This window comes from Mytilus edulis, chromosome 1, assembly GCF_963676685.1.
Source record: "Mytilus edulis chromosome 1, xbMytEdul2.2, whole genome shotgun sequence".
In the NCBI taxonomy this organism is placed as follows: domain Eukaryota; kingdom Metazoa; phylum Mollusca; class Bivalvia; order Mytilida; family Mytilidae; genus Mytilus; species Mytilus edulis.
The window spans coordinates 118,195,545-118,212,555 of record NC_092344.1 but is presented as its reverse complement, the minus strand read 5'-3'; the positions used below and the strand labels follow the sequence as shown (position 1 = coordinate 118,212,555).

Below are 17,011 nucleotides of genomic sequence, written 5' to 3'. Positions count from 1 at the left end.
GTCAGTGTTCTCATTAAGAATTTTAGGAGAGTCCAGGGACTCATCATTTTGTCATGGCAAGTCCAATAGTCAGAAGAAAATATTTTATTGCAATACAATTTATTATTTTAGTCTCCATGACATAATAGAGCAATGAAATGAGATTAAATTCAGATTACTTTTAAACTTTTGCTATAAAAGGATGATATGGGTGTTCAGTTTAAACAAAATATTTCAATCTTTGTGCATCGTAAAATTTGGACTCACCCCAAATTTTCACGAGTCCTGAACTCGCCTTAGTGAGAACCCTTTATGTCATAACAAATGGAGAACTATGCACATAATAAAGATATCTTAGTTTTATGTCAAAATAAATTTGGCCATACAATATAGCACCTACAACTTTTGGCCTGGTTTACTTTGTAGATGATTTAAGTCATATAAATGAATGATTCAAAGTGATCACAGCAGCATGATCGATAAGCAGTGAATGATGAGGTTTGCCCATCAGTAAAACAACATTTTATTGATTGTTAATTAGCCTATTGTCTATGATAAAGTGAATTATGTCACTAAAGGAGCACCATACATTTGTTATTGACTTCTAGAGTAGGTTTGACTCATCAATGGTGGACCATATGCTTCATGATGTCTGTCAAAGATGTAAAATGAGGCCTTGGGTATACCAAATTAAATTTTTAGCTCTCTCTAAAAAAAATGCCTTCTAACTGCATAATTTGGTGTTCAAATCATTTACAACATCATACTTTGGGAAAACATATGACACCCTCATGATTTGCCTTAAACTGGTGGATAATGTCCTCGTTATCAATAGAAAAGAAACAATTTAGTTATCATATATTTTATCTAGATACAAAAGTAAAACAAGGTCTAGGGTTTTGAATGAATTTCAAATCATTATCATTTAAAACTATCTGAAAAGACCTCCACACCCTTTCAATTGTCAATTTATGTCAGCTCATACCAAGGCCAGAAACTTTTGAAATCTTTTATTATGTAACAAAATATCGGACAAGGTTATATAATGGATAAAAAATATCCTTGGAAACTATGTAGGTTACAATTTCAGATATTTGTGATATTTGAATGTATGCACAAAGAACAATTTTGGTCCTTAAGTACAAATAAATCAAATTATGTTTATATTACTGATACAGATTGTTACATAATAATTGTAGTTAAATTAAAAGTTATCTTTTGATAAGCTGAAGGTTTGGCTCAGCACTCTTACTTGATTGCTTGCTAGTTGCTTATGTCCAGTGGCAAATATGTCATGCATGTTCGGGATGGCACTCTTTTATTTCTACAATCACAGCAACTAACTCTTCTGTCTCTAATCACCAGTCAGAAGAGAAGATGTGTTATTTTAAATAAAGGGTCCATCATAATTTCTTGGGTTTTCAATGACTAACTAAAATTTAATGAGAATTTTGTTTTCACAATAAATTGTATTGCTGGGTAAGCATAAACACTTTATCTCTGCCATATCTCCAAGTTAACTAATAATAATTAGGTTTGCAAATCCAGTCTTCTAGGACTTTAATTTATTCTACATTTTTACACATTTGCTGCATTCAGAACAGCATAAAAAGATTGCTATTTTAGTAAAATTGTTTGAAATACATAAATGGTTCATCTCAAAAAACATTTTGGAGAGAAATTCTGATAATATCAGAACTAAAAAAAAATTCACATTGTTTATGAAGCATCATTGAAATGACATCTTTGACCACACTATTTTCCCATCTTATAATTTATCTACATTTATTAATTTTTTAGTTATTTTTTATTCTATTTTATTTTGGCTATATATATTTGCAAAATCTCTTCTAACAGATACAGTTAATCCCTTGTCTTGATCCTAAATATGAGCTGTAATCCTTTGATCATTGTCACAGCCAGTTATCACTGAACTCTGCTTGACAGTATAATTATGGCTTTTTCTCCCAGCATTATAAGATTGATTCTAAACTTTCTCTAATTTCTTATCACTCAAATCTACTAAATAATTCACAAAATTGCCTGAAAGGAAATTAATGTAATTGCGTCAATTTTTAAAAATTTATTTTCCAATGCACTGGGCATTTCTGTAATTGCTAATGTATATTCTGTGTTTTGAAATTTACAGAACTTTCAGATGTATTTCATCAACGTCTAAATCTCCTTTCATCGTGTGATTGAAGATTTTTGTATTGTGCTTGCAATAAAATAAATTTCTAAAGAGTTATTTCCCTTTAAGTTTTGTGACTTTTTCATAATCCTGAATTATATGGTAAACTTTTTACTTTTTGAGAGTCTTCTTTAATCTAATTATTGTTTAACTAAAGTTTCATATGGTATGACACATACAAAGAAGATATGAAAAATTCCAAAATGAATAAACAAGAATTTAAAGAAGAGCCTCTATATCTAATTACCTGGATTATGTGGTATAATTGGTGACATGTTTGCCATTAGCAGAGATTGATTATTGTAACAATACACTCAAAATAATCTGGCTTTCTATAAATGTTTTAAATTGCTGGGCTTTGAATTTTCAGAGGAAAAGAAAGCCAAGTACTGTTTTTATTTATCTACTTGGAACGAAATGAAGACTTTTTTATAAATGACCTTATATACTTTATTCTTGATTATGGTTTGCTCCACATTGACTTATAAGTTTCACAGGAGAAACTAAAAGATTAATGAAGGAACACTGATGAATGGTCAGTGATGGCAACAGCTTACGGCTCTCGGCCTAGGTCAGCTAAAAAAAATCGGTCATGTAATATTCAGTTTGTTGTCATCGTTTCAAATATCTTTTCTGTTTATAGATTTAATTTTTTTATTGCACTATTTTTGGTTCAATACCTCATCAGCACAGAACAAAGAGTTTATTTTTTTCCGATTAATTTTCCATTAATTGTTAGTCATCAGATTTATATGGTATTGATCTGTATAAAAAAATCAGTCTGCTGCATACAGTTGTCAGATCTCAGGTAAAAGAGTCAATAAAAAGGAAGCATTAAAGTGTTTCATATTGTGTTCATTAAAAATCAATGATACTTTTAAGTTTACATTGCAGTCTGTATATTGTAACTTATCTTGGGACAATATCAAGTTTACATTGCAGTCTGTATAATACTATATTGTAACTTATCTTGGGACAATATCAAGTTTACATTGCAGCTTTCCATAGCAAATAATCTAGATAATAATAATTATTCACTTTCATTTTCGATTTAAAGCTATTTACTTCTTTTCTTTAAAAAAAACAACCACAATATATAAGTGAAAATCTCAATTTAGTATACTAAAAATTGGAAAAAGACTAAAGCATACCAACAATAACCAAATAAACACAAGGCATTATTGAAACCTCTCAAGTCTTACATGGAAAGAAAGGTGGCAATGCATATCTAAAATGGGCCACTATTCCCAGAAATCATTCCATGCCCAATTAAAGAACCTTAGTGAGCACGCTCACATACCCCATGTCCCCACATTGTCATTGGAGAAATTAAATAAGTATAAGAAAAAAAATTGTATAAGAAAAAATATTGAATAATAATTTCCTGTCAATATACATAGTATGTCCTTATTATCTACAAAATTTCATGAAATTCTGTTGTGTGTTTTCAGAGGAGTTGAGATGACAAACTGTTGCAGAAGTACATTGATTTTCGTGAAATTCTGTTGTGTTGTTTGATAGGAGTTGCGATGACAAACTGTTGCAGTAGTACATTAAAGTAAATAAGTTCAAAGGGGCGTAACTCCTAGAAAAAAAATTGAATCACAATTTCCCGTCGATATGCACAACTACATAGTATGTCCTTATTATCTGAAAAGGTTTCGTGAAATTCTGTTGTGTGGTTTGAGAGGAGTTGCGATGACAAACTGTTGCAGTAGTACATTAAAGACTGACGGACGGACGGGTCAAAAACATTATACCCTCCGCAACTTCATTGCATGGGGTATAAAAATTCATTTCAAACAAAAGAAGCAATATTACCACCTGAAAACCCTATATCTATATCCATATCTGAGACACAATCTTACAACAATAGGATGTTATCCTATAGGTGGTTCTGTACTAAGATACTGTTATTGTTATAAAATAAGTAATTCATAGGTTGTCTCAAATTTTGCTGACCACTAATCAAAACTGACAACGTATCTCATCACTATGTAAACTAAAAGTAAACATAGTACTCTCCATATAAGTAAACATATCCAGTTGTATGTAAATCTGTCCCAATTATACCACCTAATGGTACATGTCTTACAACTTTACTTATTGTCCTCATTTTTTAAACTGTTCAAATCAGTAAAACTAACATTACTTTTCTCCATGTGGGTCTGAAACTAATGTTGCAATAATTTAATGTTTTTATTTTCAAATTCACATTTAAAGAAATCTTTAGTTCATTATATCTTACTTTTAATCAGAATTAAATCAGGGTTCAATTAAAACTTATTAATCTGACATGCAGATATTTGATATAAATATTTTCACAGCTGTGTCTCTGACAGATTAATAAAAGTCTGAGGAAGGAGACCTTCTTAAATAATAGTAACGTAATTTATCATAACTATCAAAAGTCTGAGGGAGGAACCCTTCTTAAATAATAGTAACATAATGTATCGAAAGATTACGTCAGGAAATCTAAAATGACAACAAGATTATTATTTACATTTAAAGATTTATTCAACCAAAAAAAAATACTGGAGGCTCTTCTTTTAAACTGTATCAAACTTTATAAAAGCATTTAAATCCATTATAAATATGGCTGCCAAGTACAAACTATGGTGAAAATGTAAAATACAACTATTTTGAAAATGACTCTGCCAATATATGAACTTTTGAACAGAAATACAAAAAAATAATGGCCCTTACTTTATTTCTCTTTTGTTATGTTAAAGAGATGCTAATGAAACAAAAGCAATCTCAAACTCATTAGTCCCCGACTAAATGGTGGATAAAATATATAGGAGAGAGAGTAGATCAGGTTTCAATTAAGTTTCTATTATTTAATGCATAGTCTCATATTCTATTGAGGTTTCTGCCTTATACATGCTGGATAAGAAAATCATATTACAGCTTTCATTCTCATCTTAAATTTCAGTAAGGTCTGTAACCTCCTGACAGCTTTAGTAATGTACAACTTGTATTTTTACCTGTTTTTACCTGTATTGTATATGAAATACTAACTTACCAGGATTTTCTTCTATTGAGTTGGAGCATATTAAATAAACATAAACAGTCCCTACTGCACAAAGTTGTAATCAATATATGTTACCTATGTCAGGTCATCATACAGGTAGGAGACAGGTGTTTTGATTAACTACTGTTTCAGCTGATATAGTAAGAGACCGCAGGCTAAGGTGAATATACAAGGAAACAAAGTAAAGTGACTCCCACATCAAATTGAAAACATTACTACGGAAATAAATCATAGTATTTGTTTATCAGTTAGCTGGGGTCCACAAGTGAAATAAACAAATCAGTTAGCTGGGGTCCACTAAAGAATAATAAACATACCAGTTTAATAGCTGGGGTCCACAAGCACTATAAAAATATCATTTAGACTTATAAACCTATCAAATAGCTGGGGAATTAAAATTAACATATCAGCTAAAAGGGGACACAAAAGAAATAAACTAATTATTTAGCAAAGATCCACAATAGAAATGAATAGATCAGTTAGGTGGAGTCCATGATAGAAACAAACATATCAGTTAGCTGGGGTCCACAAAATAAAAATAAAATATTAGTTAGCTGGGGTCCACAAAAGAAAAAGAAAATATTAGTTAGCTGGGGTCCACAAAAGAAAAAGAAAATATTAGTAAGCTGGGGTCCACAATAGAATTAAACATACCAGTTAGCTGGGATCCATGATATAAATAAGCATATCAGTTAGCTGGGGTCCACAAAAGAAACATTACAAATATATCAGTTAAAGCTCGGGACCCCTTTAAAAATCAACCATAGCATTCATAGATGGGGACCACATTAGAAATCAACCATAGCATTCATAGCTGAGGACCAGATTAGAAATGAACAACAGCATTCAGCCAGCTGGAGACTACAAGAGAAATCTACCATAGCATTCAGCCAGCTGGAGACAACAAGAGAAATCTACAAAAGATTTCATTCAGCTGAGGACCACCAATTCACAGTCAGCTGGAGACCACAGCCAATATCTACTTTACAAGAACAGGTTTTCCTTTCATTTATCAGTAAGCATTATTTATTTACAGAACAAAAATATCAAGGCAGGTTAACAAAACCAATCCCTGTCAGTTACATTAATAAAGGACATCTCAAAGTAGATTTCTGTTCCATTGGTAATGTCTCCCAATTCTCATTTCAAAAGAGGGCCCATTAAAGTAAATCTAGGTTCTTTTGGTTAATCATTTTCAAACTTTCAAACTTTTAATTTTTGCTAAGAATTAGATTGCAATCTGGCCGAAACAAGCTTTTCATGCAGGTGGGTCTGAAAGATAAATGATCTCCACACATGACGAAAAGTTACAAAATAAAAATTCTTATTTGTATCTTGAACAGATAAATTGTCAGTAGAAAAAAACGTGTCCTTGAAGTGTACATCACAGGTAAACTACAAATATAATTTGAGAAAAAAATACCTGCTTTTTAAAATACTAAACAATGAAAAAAATTTGTAAATATGTTTTCAAAATATAAAATAACATATTATAATGAAGAATCAGCTCTCATTGCATCATACATAGATGGTATTAATTTTCACATGTTATTGTTTCTAAGTCAGTTTGTGATGTTTTGTACAACTTGAGCCTTTATGCATGTATTGGTTGACAATTTCAAATAAAGTCATAATGCATCACACGTACATAGTTAACAAACATAATCAAAGTACTGAAGTACTGAACATCAGATGACCACAAGTCCTTGTGGATGGTCAAAAGCACTTGTCTCAGAAAAAAATCACATATCTCTTTACCTAAAACTGAGGTTAATATACAGTGATATTTTTTTTTCTGAGACAAGTTTGTGGATGATGAATAAATGACAGGAAATTCAACTTCACCGTAATAACTATTATATTGTAGTGATACAAATCAGTGTATGTTATATATTATATTAAAATAACAGTTACATGTATATATGATTTCAATCCATTTGTATATCATTCTATTCTAATATTCTAATAAAAGTGCAATGCAAGTGCATGGTGGACACTTTTCTGTAAAAATTCAATTTTTCTAAAAGATTGAATACGGGTAGGCATTCATATTTTCCCTGCAAAACATTTACAGAGTTGCCAGTATTGTCGAAAGACTTTCTTTGAGATATTCTTCCGCAATTGTGTTAACACAATTTTGTCGGTACGTGTGCATTGATATTATCAATGATTTTTTACTTATATATATATATCTAACTACAAATCATTTTCATATTATTAATTTATGTTGTAAACAAAAATATTTTTATCATTATTCATTGAAAAGACATATTTATATCAAACGATAAGGAATGTTATTTTGCACTCGTTTATGTGCGCATATTTATCATGTTTATAGATCAGTTATACAAACCCAAAGCTAATTTACATAATGGAAATTAAGGCGATAGCAATGCATCGAAATGACCTCTAGGTCATCGCGATGTAAAAAGGATAACATGTCTAAAGGTAGCAACCAACTTTAGTTCTTGCAACTTGCTGATTTCCCCCACACATAATCAAATTTGATAGACTACATAAATTGTTAATTTAAAGGAATGACAAAAACAGCCTGTCATTTAGTTTTTTAAGTGCTTAACTTAACTATTTTCTTTTATAACAAAAAGTCTTTTTCTAAGGTTAAAAATTGTCCCAAAAAAATCCAGTCAAATTATTAATAATCAAGGGGGAGAGAAAAAATTAATAAATACAAGTATGTAACAAACAAAAGGTCAAATGCAAAAAAGACAAAAGACAAACTAAAGTCCACATACAGTTGCACAGAAATATTAGGAATGTTGAGTAACACACCGCCCTAGTTAGAGACTGGTGACAGGTTCTGCCGACATTAACTGGTGTCCATAAAAAGGGGATTAGACATGAACATTAACAATCTGAACATCCAGTCAGTATTCAGATGCCTGGATCTTAATGCATCTAAACTATTTATGTTAATAGTGTGACACTTTAAAAGCATACAATTAAAATACAACAACTCCATCAAACTCAAAGTACAAAATTAACCATTCTGGTACAGATTTAGAAGATTGATTTATTGTTCCTGTTTACTTTTCCAGCACAAAAAAGGATTTATTAAGAGAATATTCTGATGAAAAAAATCTTTTCAATATAAGATAAGATAAATATAACCAACAAATTGTTTTCTATGAATCTCTCCTTAATATTACTTCACTATCCATAACTTTAACATTCAGTTTAATTTCTTAGTAAAATAATAATCAATTGTTATAATTTATCATATATTAGGTTATAGGTTAACAGTGAACCCGAAGATCATAGCCAATGCTACCAAAAGGTTTAATGTATGCCTTTTGCTTTAGATTGTTCACCTCCTTAATGTCCAGTGACAAATATTTCATGTGTAATCAGAAAATGCATTTATAATAAAGTCTTGACAATCTCTACTAATGTTTCAAAAACTAAACCAATTTTAAAATCTAGACTGCACACAAACCCTTTAGAAAAAAGAAAATGGGCAGAATAAAGTACTGGGAAAATCAAAATATAACCTAGAGAAGATATTGGATGGAAATAGCTCGCTATCACAAACTGTAAAGAGCTGAATAAGCAAGAAAATTAAACAATAATAGCATATCTACAAACTGAGGAAATAAAGGATGAATGATCTATGTTATTATATACCCTTCCTTATCTGGAGTAGGGAGAAAACAGTAATTATTATATCAGATAAAGCAATACAACAAGGTTATTCATCTTTGTTAACCTGTTATACATTAACCTTTGGCACTTTTGTCAAAGAATCAGGACCCACTGGAATATGTCTAGTCGGTTTCATGGGGATTTTCAATCATTTTTTACAATGTTTTTACGTTTTTACCTGTAAAGCACTCTTTACATGTTTAATATTTTTCTTTTGCTCCTTTTCATCAAATGGTCATAAACTTCCTACTTCAATTATTTTTTGTGGTTGAAAAATTCATTTCGAATCAAATGGCATTAAAAGTCTTATCAATTAAATTTTACAACTTTTCATGTTTATTTCCATTGGGAAAAAAAAAAATTTAACTAATTTTTTCAAAACGTTCTTAATATTTATTTTTACAATTTTTTTGAATGATATAAGAATATTTCTTGACTTACCATATCCAAGAATGTCTTCTCTTAGGTTCTTGTATTGTCGGGACAGTCAACATGGCTTTTTATTGCGGAATTGCAAAAATGAAAATCTCATTGAATTCAATCCTACATCATATTAGAAGGCTTATCTATCATAACACACAGATTTTATAGGTTTGAATTGTAAAATATAACTTTCCTATTAATATTTTCTCTAGCAATGAGATGGATTAAATCTGCTGGATGCTTCCTTAAACGTTGAATCGAATTGTCCACAGATCTATTAATCATTCCACTTCATCAGACATTCTTTGTCCACTATGTAAAACTCTGTGGGTCAGTATGTTTATAGTCAAAACAAAAATGTTGACAAAAATTTAAATCGATCATGAATATTTTAAATATCTACGTTTGGAAAATAAATTATGCAATAAATTTATGTCAAGATATTCCAATGGGTTAGTCTGAAGAAATCAGAGAACTAATACATGTCACGAAAAATGTTAATCCCTGAAACGGTATTAATTATTCCAAAACAAATATACACTAAGGTATTACTGAGGTTAAGAGTAATATTACAGTATATGTACTTTACAAGAATTACTTTCCACTTAACACCTTGTTTATAAACAGTTAGGATTGATTTAACAATTACTACAGATCATTCAAAAGTAAATATTGACAGTGTCATACAACGTCCTTCGAACCTCAAATATTTATCAACAGCTGTAGTGATAAATCACACACGAAACTATTTCATCCAACTTTTTTAGTAGTTTCTTTTTTTTTTCTCAATAAAAATGTGTATATTGCATTATTATACTGTTTGACTAGGACACATTAGGCTTAACTTTCCTATAACATGTGACATTTATATGTTTATTTTGAATATCATTATAGCAATATTTGTTATTGATTGATTAAATATGAATATATCCCAAACACTTTAAAAAAAATCCTAGATTTCACAAATATTTGATTTTCTGCAATAATATAATTCTGTAAACAATGCCACACTTTGGAGGGTTTGTCGGATGTACCATGTCAAGATATCACATTACAGTATCGGAAAAAGCTAATCACATACTGTAACTATCTCACAAGAATTTACGTCAATCATGGCTCAGTTTCCTTCTAACATTATATACATTCTTATTTAAATTTTCTTAGCCTTCTGTAATCCCTATCTAAAATATTAATAAAATGCCAAATTAATTAGCAGCCCTTTCGTTTGCAGACAATTACACCTTAATGAGCTCCTAACGAGTTTCTGACAGGTTAATTAAATCAGAGAATCATTTCCTTCTGTGCAGCAATTATGCCTATTGATGAAACATAAAAGTATCCACGAAAAAACCTCCACTGAGTCAGTATGCTAAAACCTCCCTGTAATTTCAATCTAATACAAATTACAAACTTCCTTATAACACTTTTAATTTCTCTAGCGCTGTAAGATTTCAATTTTCTTAGCGGTCTCCATTCTAATCATTTCCTCTAATTTGGAACATAAAACTTTTTACGAATGAACTAAATTCTCTTGGTTATGGGATTGCCGATTATAGGTTCTAATGTAGTTAACTTCATGGTTTCAATCATAAAACGGCTAAACTAGCAAGTTAATAAGGTTGACAATTACGCTCAGTTAAGTCACAAATTCTACCTTTTAACACAGTTGTTTAATTTTTCCTGATAAAGGTAAAAAAAAATCCCATGAAAATAAACGTTTTGCAATGGTTTTCCACATGAGCAACTCTATAGAGATAAATTTGACAATGTACGTCATTACAGTAGTTCTTAAGGGGACTGTCTCATGGGTAAATGTCTATCTAATCAATTAATATCAAACACTGATAAGTAGGGAAGGATGTTATAGGAAACTATTGATAATGTTAGAAATAATAATGAATAAATAATAACGAAAGGAAATAGCCAATTCTATACAAGGAGTTTAAACAATCGTTCAAATCTCTACAACCTCTTCAATAGCTTCTTTATCTCATCTCAACACTTTAAATCTATACTGCACAGATTAAATTCACATGTAACTATATTATTGTCACATTATGGAAAATAATCATATTTCTATGGAACTCTAACTGCTATGATAGAAAGCAGATTTCCAAGAGACTATGGTAAAAGTTTTCAACTTTTGTTGTACAACTGACTTAAGGACATCCAACTTTGTGACATTTACTCACTTATTTTAAGTATTTCTATTCATTATGACAATTCTAAAACAAAAGTGCAGGTTTGTCCATGATTAATACACATTTGAATTCACCGAATTTTTTGTGGGTTTAAATTAAGAAAAACATTTATGAAACAAGGTACGAATGTCAGGAGGATATATACTAAAAATTCAGAAATTATTGCGATGTTTTATTATTCTGAAAAATACGACAGTGTTAGAAACGCAAAAATTCCCATTTTGATTTCTTTATATGAATTAAACAGGATTTTTCTTTAAATCGCGTTTTAGTCTAAAATGACAAAATCGTAATAATAAATGCACACAATAATTTCTGAATTCATAATATAGTAGACTGCATATCATGTGTTGTCTGTGGAGATACAAGTAAGATGGGGAAATCTAAAAGTAATAGACAAAATGAATGGATATAGATTTCAAATTAGAACGCTGGATTAAATTCAAGGGCAGCCTGCTTCAAAAGATGGGTTGAATTTAAATTATAAAATAATAATCTACTGATTAATGTAGAATTTCTTGAAGGCCATGAAATCATTAAATGTTTTTATTAAATACAATGGCTTTATGGGTGGGTACAAACTTTCATTATTCCATACAAATTGTTTATTCATACATGGTTGAGTTGCCGGTCAGTTGGTATCATTTTGAATGTGGCTCCATAGTAAATTGGTCAATTGACCAAGTAAAATGTTGGTTTTTGTAACATTACAATAGGTTTGCATAATATATTTCATTTACTGTCATTAAATATATTATATGTCTGGCAATACCACTCATTGTAAAAAATCTTAGACATCGATTCCATTATAGAAAAGAACTTTATAATATTATAAAGCATTTCTGCAAAGAATTTCCATTGCAAAATTATTCCCTATAGTCCTCTGCCTTGTCACCTAATCAACATGCTATCCATGGAGTCAGTATCTCATAAACCAAATGAGGAGTAGAAACCTGGGATAATTCATCTCATAGTCAAGGCAGTTATTATCAAAATTATTATCAAGAAAAAATCTTATAACTTTTAATTACATGCATTCACCCGAAACAAAATTCCTAAATATAACCAAATATTCGAAATACTTGAGATCATACAAACATATCAAAATATAACAAGAATGTCCCAAAAGACGTAAGAAATGAAAATGTTTAGATTACTTAATCTTCAAATAATCAGCTGCAAGTCTATTAAATCATAACTACATATTTTTTCTTATCTAAAACACATAAAATTAAAAATGAGTAATAAAAAGCACGTCTATAGTAATGGTTTAACACAGGGATGAAAATGGATCAGGTTTTATCCAAGATCAATATAATGCATTACTGAACATTGAAAACTTTTACTTATATATGACATTATACAGATGATAATTTTCATAACATATATTATAAGGTACAAGATTAGATGTAAACACAGAGGACAGAACATTATAGAGGTATACTGATTAACTTGTCAATTCTCAGCTGAGATTTATACTGTCCAGTACCAGCATCAAGGTCCGTCAATAATTATAACTATAACAGTATTCCCTGACATATAAGTAGTAGGTACACCCATGAGGATGTTAGATATTATGTCTAATTCAAAAGGATATATTTCTATAATTTAAGAGGGGTCTCTCAGTAATTTGATCTTATTTTAGCATGGTAAATGCAGTATATCCAATCACATTTCAGGACATTACATTAATGACATCTCATAACGATTCCCCTTTATAGCTGGACAGTGGTCAGATTAAAGCAAGTAATTATTGTCAGTGTGGCTCAGTGCAGATTTTAACAACCATGGATGATGGTAGCAATTCCTTTCAAGAATTACATGACAACTTTTATTTTTATTATTGTTCATTACAAAATAGAAGTGACAAATAAGTGACAGGTTTAATATTTCCAATCATACAATAACTCAAGAGAAATTGTAGAAACTCCAAGTAGTAAAATGTTGACACAGAGATGTGTCTTACTTGTCAACACAAAATTTAGAAAAAGACAATCTGATGAACAACAACATTGCATAACAATTCAAAGTGAACAATGAAAGTCTGAGAACAACACTTAATAAACAGCTGTTTTATGCAATAATCAAAAATAGTTTCTGGAAAAGTTTTATGCAATAACCATAAATTGTTTTTGAGACACAGTGGGACATGTGAAACCCCCCAACCACCCTCCGACCCTGGTTTTTTTTTTTTTTTTACAAAAAATTAAATATCACTAAAATAAAATTTTGAATCAAAACCAAAAAGTTAACAGATCTTTAGATTAATATATATAAAAAAGTGTTTAAAGTTTTAAGCAATAATCATAAATTGTTTTTGAGATACTGCGCGACATGTAAAAAAAACATCCCCTTTTTTACAAAATACTCAAAAAACTCAAAAATAGAATTTTGAATCAAAACCAAAAAGTATACCGATCTTTAGATTATTATAACAAAGAAGTGTGTAAAGTTTAAAGCAATAATCATAAATTGGTTTTTTTGATACAGCGCGACATGTAAAAACCCCCTCCCCCTTTTTTCAAAATACTCAATAACTCAAAAATGAAATTTTAAATCATCACCAAAAAGTTTAAAGATATTTTGAGATTAATATAACTAAGAAGTGTGTAAAGTTTTAAGCAATAATGAAGAATCGTTTTTGAGATACAGTGTGACATGTGAAAAAAACACACCCCTGTTTTAGTAACAAAGTGCCGTAACTCAAAAAGTTTTATTCTTATTTTCACCAGAAAGTATACAGATCGTTTGACCATCATAAGAAACAAACATATTAAGTTTCATGAAATTTGGATACTTCGTTCTCAAGTTACGTTCTCAAGTTACGGTGCGACATGTTTATGCCAGACAGACAGACAGAGGGACAGACAGACGGACGGACACCGGACATTTGTAAACCATAATACGTCCCGTTGCCGGGCGTATAAAAATGACCATCAAACTGAGATGAACTGATAGTGATGTCACTTTATAGAAAATGTCACTGATATATCACAAGTAGTTCCAACAAACTCATTCAGTAGAAAACATAAAATAAAAAATCTCATGATAGCAAACTCATCTATGACATGTTAGTCAACCGAGATTTTAAAATTTATAAAATATCCAACCTGTTGGAACAGTACAAAGCAGGGTATCTTTGTGCTAAACTTATTATCATTTATCTGATTTCAATCGACCAACCTGTTTATTATTTTAACAAGTGAAAAAAAATGACAACAGACCTATACCAACTGCTCTTAAATTAAACACCAACATACTGCATAATTCAGTTGGACTTTAAATTTGTTTATCTTAAAAACTGTTAAAAGTGTCAAGAAATAAAAGCTGTTCTTCCAATAAGGAGTATGTCAAGGCATGTTTGTATACCATTTACAGAATATAGGTTAAGTGACAGTATCGGACAGATTCAAGTGTAAATAGGGCAACACTGTGAAGAAGGGGAGTGTTGTAATGTCAACTGACAATTACCAATCAAATTGACACAATCATTCTACAATACAACTCATCACAAAAAAAACAAATTTTCTTCCAATTTAAATCTGATTAAATTGAATGATTATTTTACAATGTGAAAGAAAGTAAAAGTACATGCATTAAATTGAACCTGTTAGATGCATAACAATAATTTCCCATGTGTGAGGACGTAGAGTAATATCAATATAATTAATAATATCACAAAATGATTAAATGTTTCGACCATCAAGTAATTATTGGATATGACAAATAGTTAGTTATCCCTGAGTGTCAATAATAGCAGGAATACAACCACCTTATAATAAGTTTGCTTGTCAAGTGGCAGATCCAGAAATTTTCATAAGAGAGAGGGCCCTGCGAGACTGATTATTTAAGAGGGGGCCTGCTCCTGTCATGCTTCAGTGATTCCCTATATAATCAACAACTTTTTTTAATAAGCATTTTGATTAACAGCCATTCAATAATATATATATTTAACAAATTTTTATTATTTTTCCCAAATGAGTAATAAACAGCTGCGCCATGAGCGCATGATACGCCCGACATCTTGTGTGGAAGTTTTATGCAATAATCATAAATAGTTTCTGAGAAAGTTTTAAGCACTAACCATTTATTTTTTACAGCGGGACATGTAAACCCCCCCCCCTGTTTTTTATTTACAAAAAACTAAATATCACTAAAATAAATTTTTTAATCAAACCAAAAAGTATACAGATCTTAAGATTAATATAACAAAAAAGTGTGTACAGTTTCAAGCAATAATCATAAATTGTTTTTGAGATACCGCGACATGTAAAAAAAAACTCCCCTTTTTTACAAAATACTTAATAACTCAAAAATGAAATTTTGAGTCATCACCAAAAAGTATACAGATCTTTAGATTAATATAACAAAAAAGTGTGTAAAGTTTTAAGCAATAATCATAAATCATTTTTGAGACACAGCACGACATGTAAAAACCCCCTCCCCTTTTTTTACAAAATACTCAATAACTCAAAAATGAAATTTTGAATCTTCACCAAAAAGTATACAGATATTAAGATTATTACAACTAAAAAGTGTGTAAAGTTTTAAGCAATAATCAAGAATCGTTTTTGAGATACGGTGCGACATGTGAAAAAAAATTACACCACTGATTTAGTTACAAAGTGCCGTAACTCAAAAAGTTTAAATCTTATTTTCACCAAAAAGTATACAGATCATTTGAACATCATAAGAAACAACTATATTAAGTTTCATGAAATTAAGATAAGTCGTTCTCAAGTTATGGTGTGACATGTTTACGCCATTCAGACAGACAGACGGACAGACAACGGACATTTGTATACCATAATACATCCCGTCAAAATTTTGACGAGCATATAAAAATTGTAAGAATGTGCTAAGTTACTTTGAATGAGTGACAGAACACGACATCATTGTATAAAAAGTTTGAATATCTATGAACTAGCTGTCAGATGGATAACTTGGCAAGTTTATGTGTATGGTCAGATTGAACACTTGGCAAGTTTTAATGTACAGTCAGATGGGGAACTGTGGTACATATCTATGTACTGTCAGATTGATAGCTTGGCAGAGATCAACATTTTTTTCAAATGGAGAAAGTATACCATTCACGTGTTAATTGTACACATTATGCTAAGTACATTCCAGGTAAAATGTTTTGCCCTACAACTATCAATTTTATGATAGTTAAATTCACAGAAAAGAAAGAAACCATTGATAGTCAACATTGACGTAAAACTGCAAAACTTTACACTGATATAATCATTGCTAAAGAGAAATAGTGTGATAGAATGGAAAGCTGTAATTATCTATAAGGCATTGTTGTGTCAAGCTTAAGTAATCAATGGTAACAAGAGAAACATGTCATTGTTTGTTAAATATTGTCTTTTCCACAACATTACATCTGTATCATCTTCCTTGTCTTTGCCACAACATTATAGCTGTATCATCTTCCTGATAGTATTTATTGTCTTTGCCACAACATTATATCTGTATTGTCTTTGCCACAACATTATATCTGTATTGTCTTTGCCACAACAT

General features: G+C 30.3%; 1 protein-coding gene across 15 annotated transcripts in view; it reads right to left on the bottom strand.

Annotated features, from left to right (window-relative positions):
• Positions 1 to 17,011, bottom strand: part of LOC139502669 (3',5'-cyclic-AMP phosphodiesterase 4B-like) — a 255,985-nt gene that overhangs the window by 117,725 nt on the left and 121,249 nt on the right. For 2 of the 15 annotated variants that reach the window (XM_071292295.1, XM_071292325.1), the window contains exon 1: positions 9,306 to 11,093. The exons of 11 other annotated variants lie outside the window; for them this stretch is intronic. In XM_071292295.1, coding sequence (XP_071148396.1) covers positions 9,306 to 9,358 — 53 coding nt within the window. In that variant the 5' untranslated portion in view covers positions 9,359 to 11,093. Of the gene's footprint in view, positions 1 to 5,195; positions 5,309 to 9,305; positions 11,094 to 17,011 lie in introns of those variants that run through there. 2 more of the 15 variants (XM_071292333.1, XM_071292315.1) reach the window with 2 other exon arrangements.